Here is a 27,660-nt window from a genome sequence, read left to right as displayed (position 1 = left end):
CTTCAGTAGTGACTTTTTTTAAGCAGAAATCACTCACATCAATATAACTTGCATTGATATAGTCTGATCCTGGGTCTCCTGGGATTTCTGAGAGCTCAACACGGTTATGATCATCTGTTTAAATCATTTAAAAACAATTTTAAAAATTATCTCAAAGCACTGAGAGCATAAATATTCATAAAACATACAGAAACTGTAGCAAATACTCACATGGAAGGATATCAATATAACGGTTTTTGTTCTGATTATGGCTTTTCTTGGCCTCCTTTATTGAAAATTTAGTGAAAACTCTAGGAATACTCTGTAAAATACAACGTTCCTTTTTTGGGGTAAACATTTAAATTTGCTTCTACTTGCAGTCAAATGGAAGAAATTTACTACTACTGAGTCTTGAACATAACATTCTGTTTCATGCATTACTACTTCATATGTTTCTTAGATCTAAAGCAAACAAATTTCTTACCCTTAATATAAATAATATATATCTCCACAATTATATATTATTTATATCTCCTGTATATTAATTTATGTACGGCTACGCAGTAAGAGAAAGCATTAAAAAAAAGTGTAGTAAACAGTACTTTAGAATTAGAAGTATTCAAACTGTGTATTTTATACTTTTGCTGAAAAACACCTTCAGGAAAAACATCACCTTATAAGGAGGAGAGCTTGGTAACAAAACTAACTGAAGCCTATTTGATCTTAATAATTAGCTCAATTGTCTAGATTTATTTCTAATCAGTGCAAATACTTCAAACATGCTCTTGAACAGAAGTCTTCCAACCGCTTGGCTACAAATCTGTGGTATTTTTTGAGCCAATAACAAACCTGAAATTCATCTAAGAAAAGTCTTCCTTCATCAGCAATCTTCCTCTTGTATGTGTCCAGCAGTTGCTCTGAAGATATTGGCTCTATGTTCAGAAGTTGCCTATCATCATCTTTAACTGAGTAGATAACGTAGAACATTTATCGTTACTGACTTTGTAAATTACATTTCCATAAACATGATACTTGAATTGTCAGATAAATTAACAAAAGGGAAAACCTCTTTATTTTAATCAAGCACATTCACTTTAAAAAAAGAATGGTGTTAACTGAGCCAGTTGTGAGCAAACAGTCCCTGGTAATAACAGAATTTGTTCAGTTCTGATGCCTGACTGGAAGCAAGTGAGGAGGACGCCTGCAGGGACACTTCATTAACAGCGCTTTATGTACAAAGTGGAAATTGCCATATTCAGGTCACAGTAACAGCTCCAACACCCACAACAGTTGCATGTCATTGCCTTCTACTCTAATTCTGATCACTTATCATCAGTGGTAAAATCCATTACTGTGCAAAGAACCAACAAATGTAACAACATGTATTGCCTGCTTTTCCAAATTTTCTCCAACCTATTCTCTGAGTTGCAATAACATGTAATATCATCTTTAATGATAAAGCAATGATTGAATGACTTCTAACATCTCTAACTAGACATTAATATATTTTTCATTTATATTGAAAAGATTTAATTATTTTTAGCAACTGTGTGTTCAAGCAAATGGATTTGAATATCAACACAGTATTAATTCCCATTTAATGTAGTTAATTACTGTGGTCTTGAATATCATAAATCATTTTTTTCTTGAAGGTTTCTGGTATTGACTGATTCTGCCTTTCTTCAGATGCTTTGAAAACTTTGGAAAATATTACACATAATGTTTGGTTTCAGTCTTTGAATTTGAAATCCTTCAAAATTTTACAGTAGAAAACAATTGGTGTATGTTTACATTCTTGCTTTGAAAAAGGTGCACAGGAAAGTTTTCTTGGGCTATTTTTCCCCCAGTTGAGCTGTTATTATGTTGGTATCTGTAATCTATGTATACAACCCAGAATTTAAGCAATCCAAAGGTGGCAGCAAGACATGTGACTAATTTTATTTCCACTTGCTAAATGTGTAAAGATACTCACCTGTAACAAGGTTCACACCTTCAGAAGAATTGCTGTAAAAAGCAAAAGCATCTGTAAAAGCTCTGACTAGTAACACATACGTGAGTTAAATAAAAGCAGGTTTGTAGGTGAACACCAAGATTGTTGATAATTTGCAGACTGCATTACAGTCTGTGAAACAAGAGTACTACAACTGGGACTTGCAGGCCCTACACATAGGAGGGGGAGAAACAAGGGAACTACATCAAACAGCTTAACCACTTTCATAATTTTGTCCGTATTACCTACAGCAAGTGTATCTTTAATTTCTTCACTGGAGTAACTGCTCACGCCATCTTTGTTTCTTTTGCTAAATAAGTGACAGAAACCTAATACATAAAATATTACAAAATTAATTTTAAATGCTAGGTAGCCAAGAACAAGCCAGACTCTCTTGGGGGGTAGGTGAAGAGGTGGTAAAGGAGTTGGAAGAGATAAGTCCCCAAAGTTCTGCTTTTGCAGAAGCTTGGGCTGAGAATTTCCTGAAAAAAATTGCCCTAGCTCCCATGTCTCTACTAGCAGAAAATGCCCTCTTCATACATTGCACCACCTCCTTCCACAGCAATAGCAGCAGCCAGCCTGGCTTTCCGGGGCACAGTTATCAGGGAAGGCAACAACCATTTTTCTGTTACCATCCTCTCTGACCTACAGAACTGCCACATCACCTAGATGACTATCATAACTGACGCCTCCCTGAGATATTGTTTCTGGTCAATATGCATTTGAAAGAGTTCCAAGAAAGCATGCATTATTTTCAATACTTTTAGCTTAAAATGTTAAGGAAAGGTTTTCCAGTATTTGTGCATATTTTTTTCACAAACCTCGTGACAAAAGATTTTGTTCTAGCAGATAGGTTCTTGTGTGCACAGAGAAAGGCTATAGCAGAGGGATTTTAAATCTACTTCATTGTATTTGTGTTGCCAGACAAAATACCATAAATTGTGGGGGTTTTTTTTGAAAGAATTAAAAGGTAAAAGGATGTATTTTCCCATTTTAATAAAATACCAAATTTGTAACATTTTTGTACTACTGATTGGAAAACCTTGTGGAAAAACAGAAAGCCCACACACCACACCCCCATTTATATGACAGTGAGCAAGAAACATTAAGCTTACCTAAGCTTATTTTTGTGAAGACCATAGATTTTGTACAGAACTAGTAGTAAAGCAATTGATGTCACAATGATCAAGAACACCAAGAATATAATCAGGGCTTTAGAATTATCTAACAGAAAAAGAATACAATTATTATTTCTTCAATACATAATTAATGGAATGAAATAATTATTTTTCAGTGGTTTAATTAATTTTGTTATTCCAAAGTGCCAAAACCTTTTAAGCTTAAAGAAAATAAAGTCACTTTTTTTTTCATTAAGAAAACTTTCATTTAAGCTATCCATATCCACCTGTCAAAATGCTACAATTCAGTCACTGGTTCAGCATTACCATGCTTGTCCCCTCTCAGATGTTCAGCTCCTGAAATACAGGATCTGAACACAGGAAAATATTCCTGAAGTGAATAATTTAAGTTAGAGAAATTAATTTCCAGTTGCACTTGAATGTTTCCTGAAGAAACCACAGCTGTGTAATAATTCTGAATTACAGTTAATGACTTGTCAACATGGTCTGTTAATGCTGAGTGAGGATATTATTTTTTCAAGTGCAGATCAACTAATAAGCATAAAACCAGACAGCTTGGACTTTTAATTAGGAGTAACTGTAACAATTCACAATTTACACTATTCATACTATGCTAAAGTCTAAAAGTAAAAGTGCTGTATATATATTTACTTACATCTGGTTTTTATACTTGTCTTTACTGGCTGCCCTCTATATTCTCCATTAAACACCAAGATCTGCAGGCAGTGGGTGAGAATAACAAAGATAAGATATAACAAGTCAAAATTTCTGCATAAAAAGTTTTTAAGAAAAATGAAGTACAATGGATATTCAAAATGCATCCGTGTATTTTCAATAAATCAGCCTCATTGACAGCAAGATTTGCTGTCAATCTTTGTACAGACATTTGTGGTGCAGCTCAGATTTCTACCTAAGTCATAGAAAGATCTAAATCGAAAAATATGTAGGTGACCGTTTAGTTAGTGAAATAAGAAACATATTTTACAAAATAAGTACTAAGTGTATCTCAAGGAAGAAATCAAATTATCTCTTACCAAATCCCTCAAATCTGAAAATTAACCATGCAATATATAATTAAGCATCATTATTTTATTTGCTTCAACAGTAAATATACAAATAGTCAACAGAGTTGGATATTTTTAATAAAAGTTCCTGTGTGGGAAGTAATTCATAAAATTTTGAATTATAGAAGCCAAAATAAATTTTCAAATAAGCTGCTGTCTTGTAACATTAACTTTGAGGTACTTTAATTGGTGTTAAAACACTAACTGCGTGTGGATGTGTTTATATTGCATAATACATATTACATTTATTGAATCTTTTAAATTGCAATTAGGGTCAAAACATCACTAAACCAAAAGTATCCTAGGTAGGCTTCTGTTTATTCCCTGAACAATCCAGTCCAGACTGAAGGAAATCGTGACATCTGCCAACTCTCACAGGTGATCTGTTGTTTGTTGTTTTTTTCTTGAGCGTTCTATAACTTGACCCAGAATTCTTTCACTACTAGTTAAGGCCATTAAGCTTTCTCTCTTTTTCCAGTGAGAATTGGACAAAACAAGGTAAAAGCAGAAGCCAGGGGTTAGAGCCAAGCAGAAGATAATATCTTTATAAAGCAAACTGTTCACTGTAATTGGTGTACAAAAAGCTCAAAAGAGTTCAGGGGTCTCGTACTATGAGGGCAATGCAAGCATTTCTTGATCCCACAGGACCTCGTCTTTATTTCCCAAATACAAAGCTTTATGAGCAGAATCTCTTGAAAAAATACTGACAAAGTCTTGGAACAAAACCAAAACTATTTAAGTTCTCTGATACTTCATTTTCTCAGGAAAACATAGAGAAAAGAGGAAAAGATTGTGAAAAATGGATGAAACTGGTTCCTGAAAGTAATAAAACTCCATCATTACTGCTTTTTTGTCTAAACTTTATGGAGAATTGCTACCAGGATATGAAAAATATTCTTAGTGGCCACATTGTGGGGGCCACATAAGACCATTGGCTTTGCAAACAACAAATGCCGAAAAGATGAAATGCCTCAAAGAACAGAAAATAGCAGGAGGCCTTCAGGAAAGTGAAGCTTGTAAACAGAGGATGATATATTTTGCATGGAAACAGCAACTGGGAATGGGCCTGAACTGCTTTACACTAACAGTCCCTGAAGCATGAAAAGTCTTCACAATGAAAAATACTGAACAATTTATTTCTGAGCAATTATCTCAAGACCTAAATCCCGTATTTATCCTCTGATGGAAATGACATTAAGTGAAATGTGTTTTAAACACTGAAATATCAGTTATACTTAAGAAACTATTTTAAAACTTATGGAACACCCAAACTTATCTTTGTCCCAAGTCCAAAGAATCTATTCAGCTTGTATTTTTCATGCAGTCAGAACCTACGTGGAATAGCACACAAGGGAATGCTTGCTTGCTTGAGTGATTGATTGATTGATAGGCTAGGCACATATGCATTTTGTTTCCAAGGCCATAGCTACTTCTTTACATCTGTGGCCTACAGACCCACAAATTAACTATTCTGACATCATATTTGCTTTTCCTAAACCCAAGTACAATACACTTAAACGAGGAAAATACAGCAATATTTTATATACTTAATTTAATAAGCCTACTTACCGTAAATGTATAGTTTGTTAAGTATGAGAGATTTTCTTTTTTAAAATCACACTTGTGTCTGGAGTCATTTGTTCCATCATTTTCCCAAGTCAATTCAAATATTTTTTGTGCTCCATACACTTGTTGACTTTTGCATTTAATGTGGACAGCATTATCAGCTGTCAGTGTTGCATTAACATCGATCACTTGCTGTGGTTCTGTTAACAAAAAAAGTGTTACTGGTTCTATTCTCATAATTTCAAACCAAACATTTCAACAGCTGTATCTATTAATGTCTGTCTGTCATCTTTTCTCTTAATAATTTCAAACATTTTATTCCTCAAAAATTTCAATCCCAATTTTACAAGATTAATAAAATCAATTTTGAATTAACCATAGGTTTAACTGAAACTGGAAAAGGCTGGGAAGATCAGAACTCTACTGACAGTCAGGCTGCAAAGATAAGGATCTCAACTCTCTCTTTTGCATCTGACATCACTTTCTCATTTGGGAGACAACAGGGGACAACAGACAAGACAGGGGAACAAACAGTTTTCTGTGTGAGTATACGTTTTAAAACTTCAATATATGTTTCAGAACGTCTGTAAATGAGGTTTCCTACTAGGAGTTACTAGCATATTTTAGTATCTGATATAGTATCATGTTATCAATTTTTGAAACAGCTGAGAGAGAGGAAGAAGCATGACAAAAAAACCCAACAAACCACTTCTGCAAACTATAATTGCATCACTAGCACAAAAAGAATATTTTATTTTTCACTAAAAAAAAAAAAAACAATCTTTTCCTTATTTAGTGAAATTAAAGGAAAAATTTAGTATCCTACTAGGTATTAAACCGTCATAGTTCCCTTATAACTGTAACTGTATATTAGCTGAGTCTGGAGGTGGTGGAAGTAGAGCTAAAAAAGTACTGGAAGATTTTAGATAAACATGGGGGTTTGGGTGGGTTTGGGGATTGTGGTGTTTTGTGTGGGTTTTTTTTACCTCAAAGAAGGAATTAAATCAGTATGAGGCTCTACATCTGAAGATTCTTGGCAAATAACAATAACACATATAAAATATAATGAAGTACAAAAAGAAAGTACATATTCTCTATGTTGCTATCAGCCTTGTTCGTAACAGTTAGCAAATGAGAGACTTACCTGCTGATTTTGTTCTAAAGTTACATCTTCCTGTTTTTCCTCTATATAGTCCCCTATTAAATGTGCTTCGGGTATATGGTGTCACAGACACAGAACCATTGGTATATGGTTCCAATTCATGGCAAATATGGCTAGTCTTGCTGACAAGTTTTTCTTCTTTGAGAAAAAATGAAAAATTAAATTAATGAATTAAATTTATGTTAGTAGGACAGGAACTCTCACACTTCATCAGAAGTACCTGGAACCACTAGCATGTGTGCTTCTATTTTAATTCCCTTGTACTTTGTTAGTTTGTCTTGCTTACTAATGCGAAGTGAAAGCTCAGGAAGAAGAAAAATACATTCCATAGTCAAAAAGGTAGAAAGTTGATGGCTTTTTCCATTTGGTTTGATTGTCTTTTTTTTTTTTTTGTCTTTATTTTTTTTTTTTTTACTTTCTCAGTATTTCATTAAAATGGCTGTAATTAAAAACTAGCAGAAAACAGACTCATAAGGAGACGCTGATACTTTCGTCTGCGTTCAGCTTAGGGGTTCATAAAAGGATGTCAAAAGTCACTCTTTACACTGAGCAAGTATGGGGCTTTGGTGGCTTGGGGAACTGGCGAGCAATGGTCTTTCCATGTTTCATTTTGGCAGCTTCAGTTGTGACCTCCCTGCAAACCAGCATACTACCCTGGTCTCCTACACTGGCCAAGCCAGACCACCCACAGAAATCGGTGCATGGGGCTGCCACTCTTTTGGGGAGTGATCAAATTCAGGGCACAAAGAATGGAAGAGATGATTTATATCTGGGAAGCACAGGAACATGACAGCATTTGGTTTCTGTGGCAGTCCAGGTTTACAAAACACATAGTATGTTAAGAGAAAGAATAAATTAACTCAGAACTGGTTTAAACCTGACATATATTTCCTGGAGTCATCTATCAGGTTCTTCATTTTCAAAACATCATTTTCCAGGCCTGTTTTGAAGAAAAGCTCAGACCTGGAAAATATGGTCCTAGTATAATGGATACAAGCTTGTCCATCTAGATGCAAGTTGGCCTAATCCAGCATATCTGAAACAAGTGACCGTTTAGTAGAAGACAACAACCTGGCTTTACCTCTCTAAACATGTTTACACTAACTGCCATACTTGGGACCCAACTTTTACATACATAGCTGTTACTCAGCAAGCCGGTCCCTGACTTCTCAGAGAATATATTAATCAGCAATAGCTGCTTTTCCCAAGACAGAGAGCACCATGCTACAAACTAATCAGGCTGCTGATAATCTTATGACAACTTATTCTTAACACAAGAAGCATGAGAACTGAATGGTGACAGAGTTGTGTCCTGAAATGGTAAACTGAATAGACACAGGGTTGAACTGGAATATCCTTGAAGGAAAAAAAACATTTGTACCAAAAGAAAAAAATAAAAAGGCACAGTCTGAAGAGATTCCAAAATGGAATGACAACGCATCATGCTTAGTGCTCTGTAAATGTTAAAATATGCACTGAATTATTGAATACTGAAGGGGCCTATACTTACCTCCGTCATTGCATGTCACTAAATAACCATCTACAGGACCCTTTGAAATGTCGCTAGGTTTCTTCCATGTAACAGATACATATCTGGCCTCAGAAATTACTGTAAGGTTTTCTGGTGCTTCTGGAGCTGTTGGAAAAGAAAATTCCTCTTTTTACCTATTTTGATTAAATTAAATTTCATTGGATACTAAAGCAAGATGACAACAACATGCAATCTTTTTTGTAGTCTATTTCAGTCAAAGAAATTATACATAAGTATAAGCGAAGTATATGCAAAAGCATCACAAAGTAGTATCATAAATTTAATTAATTCAGGACAAGGTGAATACAGCAATATTACATATTACTAAAACTTTTGAGCATTTCCAAATATTATAAATATATTGATTTATGCTGATTTCCTTTTTAATTTAGGAAAAAAAAAAACAACCAACAAACCAAAACAACCTGTCCCATCCCCCCTCCCCCCCCCCAAATAAAACCCCTAAGCTATTTCCAAGGACAATGCTTTGGAAAAAACACACAAAAACATTATTTGCAATTGTTCTACCACATCTTTCAAATCAAGAACACTCGATTTTGACTAGGCCTACGCCTTTTTTTTCTGTCTTCATTCAAGTAAAATTTCCTTATATTTTGTCATGCTCTCATCCTCAAAAATAAATCACACTCTCTGAAAGAAGGAAAGGAAGGCATCAAAATGGAAGACTGAGACTGGGGCTGGAGAAGGACTTCAGTCAAAGAAAACCACAAGGGCAGGATACCAGGCAGGAAGAGCTGGAGCAGAATCAGAGAAATGCCTGAGCACAGCACTCAAAATATATCTTCAACCCCAGGAAACATGGATAGTGAGATTTATAGTAGGAGTTTCTAGAAATATGTAGAACATAAGGCAGAAATAAGCATTCCACTTACCACCATAATCTGTTGTTATGATGAACTCTTGGTTGACAAGCTTTTTTTCAAAATAATGTATGGTACCAGTGCAGTTGTACTGAGAGTTGGTTGATAAATTATTCAGTTCTTTACAAGATTGATTGAATTCTGTAAAGACTGGTAAACCTATAGACACAAAAAAGAATTTTACCAATATTTTTCACGACTCCAAGTGTACATTCTAACATTTTAACTGGGATTTGTCTACCACAGTTATTCAATGTAATTTTTAATAAACTGTCATAATATTCCAAACAGAAAAGTGTACAACCTAATCCAGTGACTAGGGCATGGGTTCTTTTATACTGGAAACCTTCAGGCCCGGACATTCACCACACAGTTTTCTGGGACATATGAGGATGTCCAATATTCATACTTTCCCTACCACACTAGCTGCCCTTGAGCCATTGCCTCCTCCCACTGGCTGGTTCCAGGAGCAGAGAGCCTGGCCTCTTGCCTCCAGGAACCCACAGAGCAAGCTGTCGAGGTAGTCTGCAAGGGGTCAGCTCACAGCAGACCCACACATTGAAGGATTTACAAATTCTCAGCTCCTCATCAGACCATCAAGCAGGACTTCAAAATTTCCACAAGTCTGCAATTTGTGAAGCTGGTAAACTCAGGAAATGAGCTCTCTGGGTTTGTACTTTCCCCAGATCTGCAGTGTGTGGGGACAGCAGTCCCCAGTCTGGTGATTCCGGAAATTCTGAGCAGTCCTTCCCTCAAACTGGCACAATTAATTTAAATCTGATAGTCTGTCATCAAAAGACATCAGTAACATTGCTTTTTTAAATAAATAAACAACATATCTTAGATAAGTCTTACCTTTGCAGCGAACAGTCACATTAGCTAAGCAGTCAGGTGGCTTTTTCCAACGTAACATTGCAGATGTGTTGGTTTGATCCTCAACTGTGAAAGGATTCTTGGCAATGTCTGAAAAGGATTAACATTATATGCCACTGTTACACTGACTATATTGATTCTTTAAACAGCAATTTGTTCTTTTATGTTTGTTGACTTGTTCTGCAATATGAAGATACAATTGGCACAGAATAACATACAAAGAATTTAACAGGAAATGGAAAGTAAAAAAAAAAATGAAAAATCTTACATGATACAAAGACACTGCTGGCATTCAAATAATAAATGAAATTTTGAATCCAGCAATCTTTTTGGTGAACAAAATAACCAGCATAAATAGCAGCTTTCAAGTGCTGACTCATCTTGTTATAGCTAATCATGCTGCATATGGCCAACATAGTTAACATTCCCTTTTTTCCTTTACAAGGAGAAAACTACATTTTTTTCACCCTACCTTAAGAAAATACGGAAAGGTTTTAAGCTGCAACTTCAAAATATCTTACAAACCAAGCACAAAATATGAAAACCTGTCTGAATCTCTGAAAAGACACGAATAGACTAAAACACCCAGGAAAGTTGGATGACTGCATGTCAAAAAAAAAATCGCAAAAAACCTACCAAACCCCTTCTGTACCTACCAGGTGGAACAGAAAGATACATGTCAGCGCAATTTTTAACGCTAACTCTGTATCTCATGCATCTCTGAAGTTCTATTGTATAGATGCCAGATTCCACACTGAAGTTCTTGTTAGCCCCCAAAATTACATATTCTCTGTTTTTTCTGAGATTTTTCAGTGTAACTTCAGCCACGTTATTCTTGCCTTCTACACTTTTTATGCTGTAGTCAATACCAACATCTAAAAGAAAAAGATAAAATGGTAAACAATATTTTTATGACAATTTTTAAGAACCATTTAATGTTTTATGGCACCCCAAGCACCATATGTGTTTTAAGAATAAGGAAATACAACTAAACTATCTGCCTCTTATTCTATATTTTAACTTTTTACTTATCTTTTACTTTAAAGAACCGTTTTGTCGAAACAGAACATTTCCGTCAGAAAATATTCTTTTAAGCAATTTTTCAGTTAGAAAAACTAAAAAATTAAGAAGCTGAACATTCCAGAAACAGATTTACTTTAATTTAAAATATCCATTCAAAGTGAAATACTTTGTTTTGACACACTGAATAACTTGTTTGAATAGACATTTCAAATTTTCTCACTCAAAGCATTTCTTAACCATCTAGCAAATAATCACTAGAGTCTGTTCCTGAAAATAAGAAAGGAGAGGTCTCTAAATCTGAAGAGAGAAAAACAAATATCCAAACTTTAGTTTTATTTTAGTTTTGAATTGCAGATTGCTGCATGTGGCTATCAATATGATGGGTAAAAATTAGAGAGAGGAATGAAGGCAGATCTCTTCTGCAGCCCTGATATCAACAGCCTAGTGCAGGGCAATTTAATAGAACTGTAAATAAAGATGAGAAAACCAGAAATGTTGATAACATTAAATCTACACTCACTGAATTGGAAAACAGATTATAAAAAGATCTGAGATGCTATAATTGATCAGTTTTACTGATCAACTCTTCATATTTTAGTTTACTGATTTGGTCACATTTGAAGACTGAGATAAAATAAATGGGTTAGTTCTTACCACAGGGTTCATCTGTTGTCACTGGGGGAGTTTCTATAAGAAAAGAAAATAAAGTAAGGTGTAGCTCAGCAGGCCTGGGGGTTTGTTTCCACAGAGCATTAGAGGAGTGTGATTGATACTGCCCAAAACTTCATTCAGTATATTAAATACAAGTAACTATATTTAGCACTCCACTCACACTTAAAAAAGCAAAGTAAGCATCAGCTACATAGAATCCCAATCTTAATTAGTTATTTTAGGCATCACGTGTCTTTTATAATTTTACAATGACATAGCTGCCTACAAATCAAACTGGCTACTAATAACATTTCTACATACAAAGTTACAGAACAATATTCCAAAATCGCACATTCTCATAGTGATATGATGTGATAGCAGTTTCCCAGGATACATATGCTGTGGAACGGCTAACTGAGCAGCATCCAACATCACTAAAGAAACAAAATTAACCTTCGTTTTATACTGTTTGGAAAGAGATTTCTGCAACAATACAGATTGTTTTACAAATATATTTACATCAAAATACTCAAAAGAAATTATGAGCTGGTATTTAGAAAATATGTACAGATGCTTGAGCAAAGAACTTCGTGCTAAAACAATTACTGAAAATATACTAAGTATTACCAAAAGAGACTGATATGTAATTTTTTTCAAAGAAGATTGGCCCTAGATTTGCATTTCTCCAGGCTGGAAGCCATCTGGCTGAGTAGTGCCCCTAAAGAGAGGGTAGATTGAGAGGGTCCAGTGGAGAATTACCAAGATGATTAGGGGCAGAAGACCCACAAGTAAAAGCTAAGTTTAGTCAAAGAGCTAACAGAATGATATAGCTACTTTGAAGGGTAGTTACAAGGATGGTAAGAGTCTGACTCCTGGTGTACTTTGCTCAAGCACACACATGTATTTTACTGACCTGAGTAATTCCTAACATCTCAATTGGAATAATAATGTGCATAAGTGTCTGCAACTTAGATCCCAAGAAAATGTTAATGCTGAGTGAAACAAAAGGGATGCCACCAGAAAACAGAGAAGCACATAGATCTTGGATGTATTCATACATTTTTACTGTTTGGGCAAGTTTCTGTGAATAGCAAGAGAAGTACTGATGCAGTAATTGACAGTTTTACCCTTGTGCTATGCTACTGTGTGGAAATTCTATTTTTCACTTTCTTGACAAGTGGCAAATCTGGTGTCTTTAATGCTACTCATAAACTACCAATGAGATTTCTAAAAACCCTTAAGTTTAATGCAGTTGTATTCCTGATTTGTATGCTTAAGTTTGATAAAAATATTCAAAATTAATTCCCTCATTCTAGCACATTTCTGCACTTGCAGCATCGTAATTGTGATAACTGTGTGCAAGTTTGTCACCTATTGTGTAAGTGGGGATGATCCCAGTGTTTGCTGGCATGCTGACTGGTGAGATGGTGCTGTGCAAGGATGTTGAATTGTAATCATCTGTAAGGAAATAAAAAACATATCAGCATTACAAAGTAAAATTCATTATTTTGTATGGCTCTATCATCAGAAATGTCTTATACTACAGAGCCCTCCTCTGTGTATTTTTTTTCCTTCCCAGGATTTCTGTAATTTAGAGGAGAGTGCTGAAAGAAAAATTATGTCAATATATCAAATAAACCAGAAAATAGGAATATACCACTTATTAATGAATTTTGCAATGTATAAGCAGATTTTTTTCTTTATTTAGGCTTATTTCAGATAGAATCAACATAAAAATGGCATTAATAATTGTGAACTGGGAAAAACTGTAACATTTTACTATATTCTTACAGTAAAACGCAATTATGAACAGTCCTTGTGCTCTTTCAGAAACAAGCACTCCATTAGTGTTCATTTGCCAGATCACATACATTGCACACTATATTACTCACTAGGTATCAGTATTTATCTTCCTGCTTATAAATCACTGACTGGTTTCTATATTCTCTTTTAGGACCACTCCTATTGCTCTTGCTTTGACAATGGCCTTGTTGACAGCAGCTAGAGTTTTGCTAGTACTGAGATCATGTCATGGGTTAAACCCAGCCAGCCATAAATCACGTAGTCTCTCTCACTCCCCCCCTTCTTTCCCTCCCCCTGCTCCTGGAGGGATGGAGAGGAGAATCAAAAAGAATGCAACTCCCATGGGTTGAGATAAGAACAGTTTAGTAACTAAGGTATAACACAAATCACTACTGCTACCACCAGTAATAATAATAATAAAGGAAATAACAAGGGAAGAGAATACAACACCTCACCACCAGCCGACCGATAACTCACCCCACCCAGCCCGACCGAGCACCAACCAATACCTCCTCCAACCCCGCAGTCTCCCAGCCCTTCCGGGTAACTCTCAGTTACATCCTGGGCATGACGTGCTGTGGTATGGAATACCTCTTTGGTCAGTTTAGGTCAGGTGTCCTGTCTCTGCTTCCTCCTGGCTTCCCCTCCTCCCTGGCAGAGCATAAGACTCACAAAGCCCTTGGCCAGGCTAAACATTTGAGCAGTAACTAAAACCATTGGTGCTATCAGCACTGTTCCCAAGCCGAAAGTCAAAAACTGCACTACAACAGTAGCACTGCAACAGCTACTAAGAAGGATAAAAAAATGACTGCTACTACTGAGCCCAGGACAGATGACTGCAAGAATTGGCTATCAGATACCACATCCTGGAAATAATTCTGGTATTGCCACTTTGCCAAATTGCAGATACCTTTTCTATTTGACAAACCAAATGCTGGAAAAGGCTTTCCTGAGGCTGAATTACTTAGTTTCCCATTACAGTTTATAGAGCAGTGAGTGGCATCTAAAGGAAGATGTCAAACCTGATGAAGCATTCTGGAAGGCAGTGGGAGTGCGTGTGGTGAGGGAAGTTGTGCTGCTGCGTGGTGGGTTGCTGAGTGCCGTGCCAGGGATGGAGCCTGTGTGCGTGGAGAGGTATGTGCTGTCTGCAGGAGAGAAACCTGTGGTGAGAGTTACAGCAGTTTCATTAATGCTTCAGAAGCTTCCTGCTCAATGAAGGACACAAAGCTCCACACAACACAGGGCTGCTATGCTGGAGCACTCTCATACTGAGGCACTGTGAATCTGTTTGCAAGCAAAGACACATGCACACCAAATGCTCAGGGTGTTTGGAGGTCCAACAGTTGTCAGCTGAACATTCTGCAAGTATAAGACTTTTTGGTGCTGACTATACCTCTTTCTTGCTGTTTTAAAATATACTCAAATTCATGACTCAAAACCAGACTTGACTGATATTCTTGCCTCTTTCAACAGCACATTTCAACTCATTGGGCTGAATGAAAAGGCCTGACATGCTCTGTGAGAGAACTGTGTGCAGCAAAAGGGAAGTAGAAATTATCAGTAAAAAACACCAATGCAGTTCAGTCATGTAAATTAAAAGTTTCTTACCAGGCATAGTCACTGCTGAATCATCTCCTTTAAAAGAGAAAGAGAGAGAGAAATTGTAAATTAAACTTTCAAGGAATTAAACACAATCATATGCCAAAAATAAAAAAAGAAACATTTCTTCCTCCCAACAATCAGCTGAGTTTTCCCCAGTGAATTACACATTCTTAAGTAATTACATTCTTAAGTGATATTTAGTGGCAAGCAGCAACAACCAGACCCCCAAAATATCAAACATGTGATATATGTGGACTGATACTGTCCACATTAAAAATCACTTTTTCTTGAGCCATGTGTTTGTGCTGTGCAGCCTAAGGGGTGGAGATAGCATCAGGAAGGCTGTACCTGATGCTAGTTCAGCTGAAACAGAATAGCAGCAATGCCATGGTCCTGAATTCACCGTTACCTTCAGTGGTGCCTGGAGGTGAGAGTGATGTGGAGCGTGCAGGTGGAAGTGACATGAGGAAGGGAAAGCTGGTGTTTGCCAGATTTTCATCTCCTGCTGCACAGTGGGGAAAAAGATACCAACAGGTGAGCAACGTATGAAGGCGAGTAGCTCACCGTAAGCAGCTGCTCTCTGAATTATATTTCCCTTTCCAACACTGGCAAAAAAAGAACAAATTTAAAATTCCCCTTCATTTCCTGTACAGGCTGTGCAATAGATCTGCTTGGATTTCTTGAAAGAGCACGGCTTGCAATTAGGTCTGCAAAACTTAATTCCCACAAACTTGTCTAGAATGCCTTTGTGGGGAAGAGATTTGATCATTCTTTAGCAATGTGTGGGGCATGCACTGATTTCAGGTGTTTCAAAACACCAGCTGAAAGGTGTGAAGTAATGTACAGTTTGCAAAAGGCCCAGACTGACTGGAGCGTTTTTGTTTTGTGCTTTTGACCCAGGAAATACCCTCTTCCAACAGTCATCAGATACTGCTGTGGTGCCTGCATGAATTGCAAGAAAGCTTCACTGTGACAACTCATCATGAAAAGCCTATCTGAGAGCTCAAGGGGAACGGGGGTCCATAAAGAACACATGAATTTATAACAGAATGTTATACCCTGAATTCTTTGAAGAATGTGTATCAAATCCCCACCTTTGATTTAATTAAAATAAACCCCTAAATATGTCCTAATTGCATTAACAATATTAACAAATATTTCTGTAATACAATTGACCTCAGACAACAAAAAATGACCAGATTGCTTTCACAACAATGGAGTTAACAAAGGCACGATAGAAGTAGATGTCAGTTCAGCTGAAACAGGAGAATAGCAGCAATGCCATGGTCCTGAATTCACCGTTACCTTCAGTGGTGTCTGGAGGTGAGAGTGATGTGGAGTGTGCAGGTGGAGGTGACATAAGGAAGGGAAAGCTGGTGTTTGCCAGATTTTCATCTCCTGCTCCATAGTGGGGAAAAGATATCACCAGGTGAGCAATGCATGTAAGTGAGAAGTTCATCTATAGTAGAAAAAGTCCTTTTCTGAAGCTTTTCTGCTTCAGCTTTTCTGAACCACATTTTCCAGGACAGATACTGAAATATTTTCTCGGGATACTGAAATATTTTCATGTTTATTGATGTATTTTGCAATACCAAAAGCTAAAACTCTCAAAATCTTTTTCATCATCACACAGCAAATGTATACATGTAAAAGCAACATAAACAAATAGGGGTGACTTTTCACTGAATGAAGAATGACTGTTGCTAAGAAGAGATACCAACATTCTTTTTCAAGAAAAATCCAACTTGTCTATAATCCTCACTATACAAGAGCTGGAAAGCCAATCCTCAGCATTTCTGAAAGCCATTTGCTTTCCTACTACTAATTTCTAAGTGGCTGTGCCCTTCCTGGACTATCCTGCTGATATTTAAGAATCTTTCCTAATAACTCCTATCCTCATCTTATAAATTACCTCCTGACTTGAGCTGGGAGCTATGATTTTTTCACACCTATAAAAACAAGCCTCATTTTTACATTCTGTTTTGAAATCCTGACCCAAAGCATTTTGTATTTGTGTAACGTAAAATTTATGTTGCAAGAGAGACAAAAAAAATGGCAATAGCTGGCACCATGAGTTTGTTGTCAGCACTATACCCTTTACTCATTTTGAGGATTAGAAGCTTCCACTTTGACATAAAAATCCTGAAATCTGCTTTGACATAAGAAACCTTGACAGGCTTGAGAGGTAGACCAGTGCAAACCTCATGAAGTTCAACAAGGCCAAGTGCAAGGTCCTGCACCTGGGTCAGAGCAACTCCAAGTACAAATACAGAATGGGCAGAAAATGGATTGAGAGCAACCTTGAGGAGAAAGACTTGGAGGTGTTGGTTCATAAGAAGCTGAACATGACCCTGCTGTGTGCACTTCCAGCCCAGAAAGGCAACCATATGCTGGGCTGCATCTAAAGGAGTAAGACCAGCACGTTTTCTTCCTCTCTGCTCCACTCCAGTGAGACTACACCTGGAGTACTGTTCTCAGCTGTGGGGCCCCAAACATAAGAAGGACGTGAAGCTGTGGGAGCAAGCCCAGGAAGGCCACAAAGATGATCAAAGGGCTGGAACACCTCTCCTGTGAAGACAGGCTTGGAAAGCTGGGATTGTTCAGCATGGAGAAGAGAAGGCTCTGGGGAGACTTTAGAGCAGCTTCCAGTGCCTAAAGGGGCCCTACAAGAAATCTGGAGAGGGCCATTTTACAAGGGTGTATAGAGATAGGACAAGGGGAATCGTTTTAAGCTGACGAGGGGTCAACTTAGATTAGACGTTAGGAAGAAGTTCTTTACTGTGAGGGTGATGAGGGACTGGAACAGGTTTTTCCTGAGAAGCTGTGAAAGCGGCACTGTTCAAGTGAACACTGGCAGTGTTCAAGGCCAGGTGGGACGGGGCTTGGAGCAACCTGGTCTAGTGCAAGGTGTCCCTGCCCATGGCAGGGGGGTGGAAAGAGATGATCTTTACGGTCCCTTCCAACCCAAACCATTCTATGATTCTATGAAATCCATACCAAAGCAATGCCTCTTCCCTCAAGACATCTCCCTCTAACACAGCCTGCTATGCTTTCATCAAGGAATAAAGCCATTTATTCATACATGCCTCGCTGTAACTGTTCACAAACTTTTATCTGCTTATTTGGCTTTTCCTTTTCTGCCTTTTTCTACTACTTCTTTCCCACGTTGTTTATTTCCTTTTTGTTTGTTTTTTTTGTTGTTGTTATTGGTTGGTTGGTTTTGTTTTGTGGTTTGTTTTTTTTGGGGGGAGGGGGGAAGCATCTGTGTTTTTCAGATAGTACTTCATTGTTTATAATTTCTCTGTTTCTTCAGCTTCCCTACATGGTACTCCTCAAATGTAGCTCTACTGTTTTGAAAATAAACTCCTTCAACCTTTAAAGCAAAAATCCAGGTACTGCAGTACTTATGAAGAATACATGTTCTGTTGCCCTGTTCATGTGCAAGCACCAAAAACACTTTGCTTATCTCTGACACAGAAGCTCAACATAGGCAGACTTCCCAGAACTCCAAAGATTTTCTCCTTATCGATCCAACAATCAGTGCTACATGTGTTGGCTGCTCAATAGCCTCCATGGATTCTGCACCCTGTATGGACAGTTCAGAAGACCAGCAACAGCCACTAAAAAAACATGATCAGTGATGACAACGATACCTGTGGAGAGTAATTTCTTTATGCTCAGAACTGCCATGAAACATGTATAAGCCATGATATAAAAATCAATGTAAAAAAAAAAACCTAAAATCTTGTAGGTACTTTTCTAGCGAACAGTTGCATTTGTTGTGGACTGTACATTATTCAAGATCTCTTCCTACAAATTAAAATTTGGAAAAATCCAGAAGTCTGATATTTTAAAGAAAAAGTATCAAGAGAAGTCAAATGAAGCTCACCTAAAAATAGTAACGCAGAGCTAGCTACTTCATTCTTTATAGAGGTTGGGATTGTGTTGCCTAAAATCTGGCCCATGAAACGAGGATATGGGCCTGCCTATAGTTTGTCTGAAATCGTAAGAAAGATTCAAAATAAAATTGCTCTTAATTGTAAGAATATAATCTGTAAAAAATGTAGTAGACTGACAAGAGACTAAATAATACAGGTTTAGAAGCTACATATTAACAGCTCTAGTTTGTTAACTCATTTATATTTTTGTATCTCCATTGAAACACAGGAAAACCTATGCTTTTCAGAACTACAGAATGTTAACTTAACCTGGCAGATGCTGTCAAAATACAAAAATACAGATGATCTTTTGATCTATCAATGTATCTGCAGCATCTGAATAGAACATTTATTACCAGAAATTCTATAATCTGACTATACCTTAAACTGCCAATGAAGTTTAGAAAACATGACATGTATATTCATTCATATTTGCCATGAGACATAAATTTTCACTGTATCTTCATGTTTTTTTTAAAATTCAGCATTTGAAAGCTGGTGGTTGGTTGCTCTAAATTCCATAATATGATTTTTCTTTCTTCAACTGGCTTATCAGTTGAAGAATCAATTATTCCCCCTCTTTCCCAAATTTTACTTTGGTTCAGCACATTAAATACACCTTAAGCCCAAAATTAACTTTCTGTGGCCATCTACACAGATCAACTATCACTTAAATAACTGTTTCCAAGAAAAGAATCAAAAAAGTTGCAGAAAAAGTCCTAAATGAAACTCCACTCAGAGATCAGTGAAACATTTAGAAATATTTTTCAAGCTATTTACTGTTCTCTAATGCAAATGTGTATTTTATAAAGTAATTTTTTTCCATCCTCTCCCTTGTAAAGTCAGAAATAATGCTACTGCCTTAAATATAGCATGAGGTTTATTGCCCACTCATGACAGATGCTGAATTTTAGTCACATCATAGAACTCAAGCTTGGAAGTGACCTCAAGAGATCACCTAGTCTGCCTTGCTCAGACCAGTTCAACTAGAGCAGATCACTTAAAACAGTTTGAAAATTAACGGTCCTAGATTGCCTTTTTTTCCCTCCAAATGAGCACTGGCATTTTAAAAGAATTTCATGGCAGTTTTATGTTCTTCTAAGCATTTTAAAGGTTTCCTCCTCTTTTATGATTTTATTCTATTATATGATTTATTATAGCCATAGAATTGGACACAGTTGAAAAGAATTCAATAGGTGGCACCAGAACACTAAAAAAAATCTCAAACAGCAAAGCAGATGCATTTTGCCATATAACCTTCTTGAGAGGTACTGGGTAAATTGAAGGAAAATAAAGAAGAATCCCAACATACCAGACTGGTACTCCAATACTAATTGGCATATTCCTACAATTAATTTATTTTCCCCAAATGTCCCACAGCTAACAAATATGTCTGGGCTAACCTCGGCTTAACAAAATTAACCTCAAAGTCAAAACTATCTGCTCATGTTTATATTCTAAAACATATCTCTGGAAACTTGAAGGCTGAAATCTAAAATATCTTTACAATTTAATAAGGATGTCCAACCCAAAAAAAAACCATGCTGTGTGGTATGAAAGCCTGATGATTACAAAACTAAGCAAGTAGGTCTGGGTTTAAACAGGAACTATCCCAAATCTTTTTACAGATTTTAAACTGCATCCAGCCATAAGACATTTTTAAGATAAGAGGTGAAGGATAAGCTGAGATAACCCAAGTGGCAGAATTAAAGTGTACACCAAGTTCCTGCTAATGAAGGAACTTTCATAAGTTTCCATTTCCCTTCTCTTGATTTGGCCACCAATTTGTTCCTGCTGACTTACTCAAAAGATTTACAGCCCATCAGTAATATTTAAGTTGATCTGGCTTTAGTCTTGTACCCCGCAAAAAGATTCAACCAGCACAACCCATGGGCAGATGGGAGCTTGGCTAATCGCTTTCATTCCCTTTCCTCTTTGGCTACCCATTGGCAGACAGAGCACAGCTGCTGCATGAAAGACAAGGTTTTCATGGAACGGCAGTCTATCAACAAATTACAACTAAAATTTATGAGCTGACCGCCCTTCCTCCTGAAAGCTCAAAGACATACAGGTCCTGGGACTACTCTATTTTGAAGAAACCTTTCAAAGTTCAACGAGAAGAGTAAATTAAAAAATTGGGAAAAAAACTAGGACACAAAAAAAGCCAAACACTTCAAACCCCAAGGACAGCAGGCTGTCCAGGCCACATTTGGAGGTGCAGGGGCTGCTATATCACTGCTGTAGTAGTGACTGCACTTGCAGAGGTGCACTATGATCACACCCATATGCAAGAAGTTAACTGCTCACTGCTTGTCCTCTCACGAAAGACAGGCTAAGGTGAAAATGCTTCTCAATTCAACAGAAGATAGTTCAGACCTAGAATATGTTAAAAGACACTGTGTTCCAAGGAAGCCCGGGGTCTGATATTCTCAAGCAAAAGGAAGCACCAGCACAAATTTCCTGTGTGCGTGTCTTATTAAAGGAAACTCCAGCTGATAAAATGAAGGTGGTGTTGAATCTGGATTAAAAGCCTAAAAACGTTACCATGTTTATACAAGCAAAAATACATTAGCTGATGACAGGGAACGTGCCTTTTGACTCCATTCCGCTGCTTAATTTGCACAGGGGGTTGAATGGACCCTGTTTTGTATTTCCTGCTCAGATGCGCAGGGGACTGCACTTGCATGCCAGAAGCTCAGGCTGTCCCCTCTGAGCACAGTAGTGCTGCAGCATTGCATTCCTTAATGCACACACAGCATAGAGAAATGTGGGAAGGAGGATGCCTTTTTGCTAGTCATGCATTTGGCGTTTTATCTAGAGCGGTACCATACCAGCTGGCTCTTCACATCCAGCTGCACTCTGAGTGGGTTTGCCAGACCCGGAGAGCGGGCAGAGGAAGTCATCCTTCCTCTCACTCTCGTGTCTGCAAAACCAGTGGCAGCTGGGGTTTTCTGCCAGGAGAAATGCTTAGTGATTCTGCAGAAGTGCTGCCCTTTTCCCAGGATCTCTTCACCCTTCAGTATATTGGACAGACCCCAACAACCCCCACTGAGCAGCACTTTACACAAAGCAGCTAGTGTAGGTCCAGATTCTGTCTTCCCTCTTTTTCAGCTGAATAGCACTGCTTCAGCAAGGTCAGGGCTCTTCACATCTGCACAGAAAGCAACAGGATGTGGTCTACTTGTTCAGATAGAGTAAAGCTCTTTGAGGGGGTCTTCTAGCAAACAGCACAGACATTAGTCAGCTCCACTGCAAGCCAATACTAAATTGCAGAAAAAGAACAGTCCCTGGTGGGAGGTGAAGGGTGAGTAAGGCAAGGAGCCTTACAAAATGCTGCCAGCCACCCTGCTTTGATTTATTTTTAAACTTCAAGTAGGATGGGATGTAATTCACACTTACTTTAAGGCTCCCTTGTGCTGCCAGAACTAGCTAAAGAGACAAAGTAAATGAACATCAGGGACAGAGATGTTACTGCTTTTTGCTGCTAACATGAAATAAAGGGATCCATTCCTACTTCACAAATAAATCTGGCCAGACCTATGAATAGGCTAGCAAACACTTAAACATCTGAGTAATTCTACACCACAGAGGACCCCTCAAATTTTATAGGTAGGATCATGTATGCTGTAGTGCTTTCATAATCACAGAGTACAGAATTGCACTTAATTTATCACCAATTCTGAGGAAGAAAAAAACAAACCAAAATTGGTCCCAGTTTCTGGAAAAATTGCTGCTTTTTGAAAATTGATTAAAAGAATGCCATATAGAGGTCACATTAAAGATGTGTGAAACTTTTCATGCTCCTAGTCAAAAAGGAAATTACTCATTTGACTTGAACATGTAGAAACTTCTCAGACAACTGGGACATTTCAGAGGGTCCTAACAAAAACAATGCCTACGTTTTTGGTCATTGAAGATGCAGGCATGAGATCACTTCAAAGTAATCCATAATCTAATTGGTAAAATTTTCATAGCCCTACAGCAGTCATAGGAAAGCTATACATTTACAGTAGCTGAGAATTAAAACTAAATAAATATTACAATTTCTGTTCCCACAGGCAATAGTTACAATACTTTTCACCAGAAATTAGGGATAAAAATGTGAAACTGTAAATTCTAATTTAACAGAAAATTTAAGATGTTGTGATTAAGAAATGCCAATTGTTTCCTTTTGGCATCAGGATGTAACATTCATTCCAACTCTAAACATGTAATTAAAACAGTTTCCCTTTAGAATTTCTTAAAATATTACCTTTTATACAAATTCATTAATAATTGCACTCCCTCTTTCCCCCTCACCAGCCCACCCCCAACACACTGCAATCATCGCCTAAAAGCCTGATTCTATTACTCTTTCCTACCATTTTCAATCTTTGGTTAACGTATGTATCTGGGGAGCCAAAGGCTTTTCCATTCCTAAGACACATAGCAGTGTTCAAACCTGAATTGCATTATGGAAGGCCTAGTCTTCCTGCAAATCACATCTCGGGAATTATAGACCCACACTATAGCTAAATATAAGAAGTGATATTACTTTTTTTTAATGAAATTTATGCTTGAAATTTATGCTTGTCATTGGTTGCCAACATCTCTGACCCTCTCCTTGCTGTCCAGCTTCCAGGGCAGGAGCTGTGTCTCTCCTGAACTTCAGTGCCACCTATAAGCATCACGCAGCATTTACAGCACTGGATAAGGCAAAAAAAAAAAAAAATAAATCAAATTAAGCAGCAGTTAAGTACAAGGGCAGCATCCAGAAGAAAGAGATGGAATTAAGAAGAATCTATAGCTGGCAGATACAAGGAGGAACATAATGTTGCAGGCTCAGCAAAGAGGAGGAAATACAAACACCAAAGTCTGTCGACAATCATCAGTTAAAACAATGTTTATCAGCTAAAACAAAAAACAAGCATAACTGCTCCTAACACACAGAGATTGTCTGAAGGAAAAAACAACAAAAAAAGTCGCAAGGAAAATACTGATTTCTTTTTTTCTCACCTAAAATAAAATCAGATTAAACATTTCTGACCATTTAGAAAAAGGAATTTTCTGATTCTGATCAGAGAAAATAAATTTAAGAGTTTATTTTTTCCAGAGAAAAATAAAATCACAGAGAAAAACAGAAATTCCCCTCAGGAAATATTAATTACATGGAAGCAACGTTTGTTACCAACAATATCTAGGACTTCTGAAGTAAACCTGAAGTAGAATAAACACTAAAAGTAGCAATTCAAATACTTTTTGCTGTGTACACAGTTCTTGCAAACTTAAAATAAATATCCAGGAATATTGTGTATTTAGCAGGCAGAAGGACGGCGTTTCTATCAATCACTCTGCACTTTAAATGAGTCTTCATAGGGGGACTTTAACTACACTAACCCACTTGTACGACCACAGCTAATGACACCTTTGCTGCTCTGTGGTTTCTCTCATGCTGTTTACTTCTGTTTTATTTCTACAGAGCCCTACTCAAAAGGAAGAGGGTGCAGCATACTGTGGTTTAGAGCTTAAGTGCTTAAAAATGGTGAAACTGAGTTACCATGGTACCCACATGCTCAAGCAATCGGATCTATCTTAGTGCTAAACCACAACTTCTCTAGTGCAGTCATGACATTTCCGTATTAAACATCTTTTCACCAAATTTGCATCTGTAATTATTTTTACTTGTACAGGTCCCTTAATATGATACAGTGGGGGGTGCCATCTTTGGGATACAGTCCAGGCTGCTTTGCAGGGAGTACCTGTCACCATGTGAAATGTCTGCAAGAGTGGAGAAGATCAAACCTTCAGTTCAGTTACTTCAACTGTGAAATACTGGCTACTATCAGCAGTCATTAAGAAACACCTATACATGAGAAGTGGAAGATCAGCTGTGACATTTGCTTGGCAATTTTGTGCTACATGCAAAAGAAAACTTGTGTTAGTTTGTTTTGCCTTTTGTATATTTTCAGTATTTGTGCATGTATAAAGTCAGGAGCTAGACTCACACTGATACCATGCTGAACTTGCCCGTTGTCAAGGGCCAGTCGCTAACTTTACCTATGACTTTTCTAGCCCTCCTGTAACTTCTTCATCTTTCTTTCCCACATCTGCCATGAGCAGAAAGAAACACTTTGTCCATATTGCTCTGCTTAATGATACTGACAGGCATATTCTGGATTTGCTGAATGCATATTGTTTGTGGCAAGCAGAAGGAGGAAAGAACATGTAACTATTATATTATCCTCCCAATTCCTACTCCCATGTTTTGGCAACTGTCAACTCCATTAGTCCTGGGGAGCTATCGAGCACAGCTGGGGGCAGCTCAGCTCTCAAGAGTTTTGATCAGAAAAGGAGGGGCTGCAGCCAAGGACTGACTGACTATTGCTGAGAGTGTGAGGTAGGGGCAAACTTCTTCATCTCAGGCTATTGGACCATGGTTTAGTTACACATCTGACTGGCTTCTCCTTCCTGACTGCACATTACTTTTTACCAAGTTTTGCCAGAAACAGCAAATGGGTCCTTTGCTCTGCAAAGAAACAACTTGCAAATATTTCTCTAAACTGCCTTTAATCAGCTCAAATGTCAAACCATAAACAATCTAATACTGTATGATTAGCAGCATTTTAGCCACTGATAATATGAAGCCTTCTGAAATCAGACATATCTTCTGTTTGGTAGAAATCTATTAGCATGAAGTCCATGGATCAACAGCTCTGTACCTGCTGGGAACATTATGTCAGTGGGGACTCTAATCAGTGATTTTCAAAAAGATGCAGCCAATGATTTTTAAAAACGAATGAACATTTCTGTCAAGAAATAACATCTGTCTGTGAGCTTTTCCTTTCTGTAATAAGATTTTTCTCTGATCTGTTGCTCTGCTAAAGACTCAGACAAAAGCAGCAAACTGGCCTGGGGGAGCTGAGGGAGAAGCACAGATGACACAGATAAATAGGTTGATATTCAGGTCCTCTGAACATCTATGTCTCCAACTGACATCACCTGGATTTACAAATACTTAGCTTTCCTACAAAATAAGATCAAAGCACAATCAAAAATGGAAAGAAAACACACAGGTTCTGAAAAAAAGACCATAACATTTCCTTTAATTTACTTTTTTGTAACCTTAGATACATGTTGTATTCTGAGCTGGTAAGGGGTTTTAGATAGAAGTCTTATTTTCACAGTGAGATTGCTTCCTCTTCATTTAATTATATTTATAATGCAAAAATATCAGTTTTCCTCAATCCCAACCATAACTCCTAGGTGCTATATTCTATGCATGCTGTATAAAGCACAACAATCCACCAGACAGCAATGCTCAATACTGCTGCAAAGGTGTAGTGCGGTGTTCCTAGGGGCTACTCTGATACTCTGGCAGCACCTGCCTATTGTAACCCTCAGCAGTAGGGGGAGACAGCAGCTCAGAGCCCCACAAGTTCTTCCACAGTTGCAGAGTATCTCTGGTTTAGTAACACAGACTGCTCCCACAGGACAGTTCTTCCCCTCACAAGGTGAAACTCCCAGTAATTCAGTAGTGCTGCAAAAATCAGAGTACCCTGAATACAAAATTCCTCACACTTGCAGGAGATGCCAAGTGGCTCACAGGAGTGGTGCTCTGAGGCCTGAAGTGATGTTTGCTGCTACTGAAGCATCCCTACTACAGGCTGAGGCTGAGGAGAGTCAGCTACTGTCTTTGAAGAGAACAGATCCCGTGGTTCAGATGAGCACACTGGAGTCAGAGTGAGGATCTGACTTTATCTACTCACAAGAATGACATGACTGTTTAATTGACTTCTCTGATGGTTGTGCAGTTCAGGCTTAAAGAAAACTGCCTGCTTTATTCTGCAGCAGAGTTACGTACATGTCATTGCTCTGTACCTCCAGTGCACAGCACTGGGTTTTACTGTGCTGCTACTTTGCCAGCACAGCCCCAGCCTTTGAAAGACTCTTTACAGCAGGAAGGCGCAAATCAGAATAAAGATATGGCACAAAAATTTCACTTTCCAGTGAACTGTCATTTGTATTTCTACAGCTTCTTGCTCCAAGCTTAACAGGACTCTCAGCAGTCCCTATGCTCCATGAGCCAAAGTCCCAGCCTCACATCTCCAAGGAGCAATGCTCTAAACTATCCTGCTAGCCTCAGTCATCTCCTATGACCCGGATTTCTTCTAGCATGAAGAGAAGATCCTAACCAGCACTGGCTGATAGACATCTAGCTTCTGCTTCTTAAAAGGATAGAGAGTACAGAGGATAAAAAAATCCCACCCGGCTCAGTGGAGAACTGTTCCCACATCAACTCTGCCTGCTGGGCAGCTTCCTCGCCCTCCCAGGGCTGTCAGCTGCAGCCAGCAAACCCTCTGTGTTTCAAGGGAGAGTGATTTTACTTGGTTACTGTCCTGACTTTTTCTCTCCAGACATTCAGGCCAGAAATAATCAGAACTTAATATCATCCACCAAATATTTTACTGAATAAAATTTT

The 27,660-nt window shown here is 37.8% G+C and overlaps 1 protein-coding gene across 2 annotated transcripts in view; it reads right to left on the bottom strand.

Annotated features, from left to right (window-relative positions):
- PTPRC (protein tyrosine phosphatase receptor type C) overlaps positions 1–27,660 on the bottom strand; it is a 61,631-nt gene that overhangs the window by 11,413 nt on the left and 22,558 nt on the right. Inside the window, exons 3-19 of one of the 2 annotated variants that reach the window (XM_062613443.1) lie at positions 16,570–16,665; positions 15,674–15,769; positions 15,271–15,297; positions 13,231–13,317; positions 11,863–11,895; positions 10,842–11,060; positions 10,168–10,275; positions 9,325–9,471; positions 8,411–8,536; positions 6,883–7,038; positions 5,742–5,938; positions 3,764–3,824; positions 3,085–3,193; positions 1,952–1,983; positions 829–944; positions 211–301; positions 38–114 (exon numbers count right to left, since the gene is read on the bottom strand). In XM_062613443.1, coding sequence (XP_062469427.1) covers positions 38–114; positions 211–301; positions 829–944; positions 1,952–1,983; positions 3,085–3,193; positions 3,764–3,824; positions 5,742–5,938; positions 6,883–7,038; positions 8,411–8,536; positions 9,325–9,471; positions 10,168–10,275; positions 10,842–11,060; positions 11,863–11,895; positions 13,231–13,317; positions 15,271–15,297; positions 15,674–15,769; positions 16,570–16,665 — 1,778 coding nt within the window. The remainder of the gene's footprint in view (positions 1–37; positions 115–210; positions 302–828; positions 945–1,951; positions 1,984–3,084; positions 3,194–3,763; positions 3,825–5,741; positions 5,939–6,882; positions 7,039–8,410; positions 8,537–9,324; positions 9,472–10,167; positions 10,276–10,841; positions 11,061–11,862; positions 11,896–13,230; positions 13,318–15,270; positions 15,298–15,673; positions 15,770–16,569; positions 16,666–27,660) is intronic. The other variant, XM_062613444.1, reaches the window with a different exon arrangement.

This window comes from Pezoporus occidentalis, unplaced genomic scaffold (genome assembly GCF_034315485.1).
Source record: "Pezoporus occidentalis ecotype Australia unplaced genomic scaffold, CSIRO_AGI_Poc_V1 ctg167, whole genome shotgun sequence".
NCBI classification, from domain to species: domain Eukaryota; kingdom Metazoa; phylum Chordata; class Aves; order Psittaciformes; family Psittacidae; genus Pezoporus; species Pezoporus occidentalis.
Note: the sequence above shows the minus strand (reverse complement) of the source record. Positions and strands in the feature narration are given on the sequence as shown.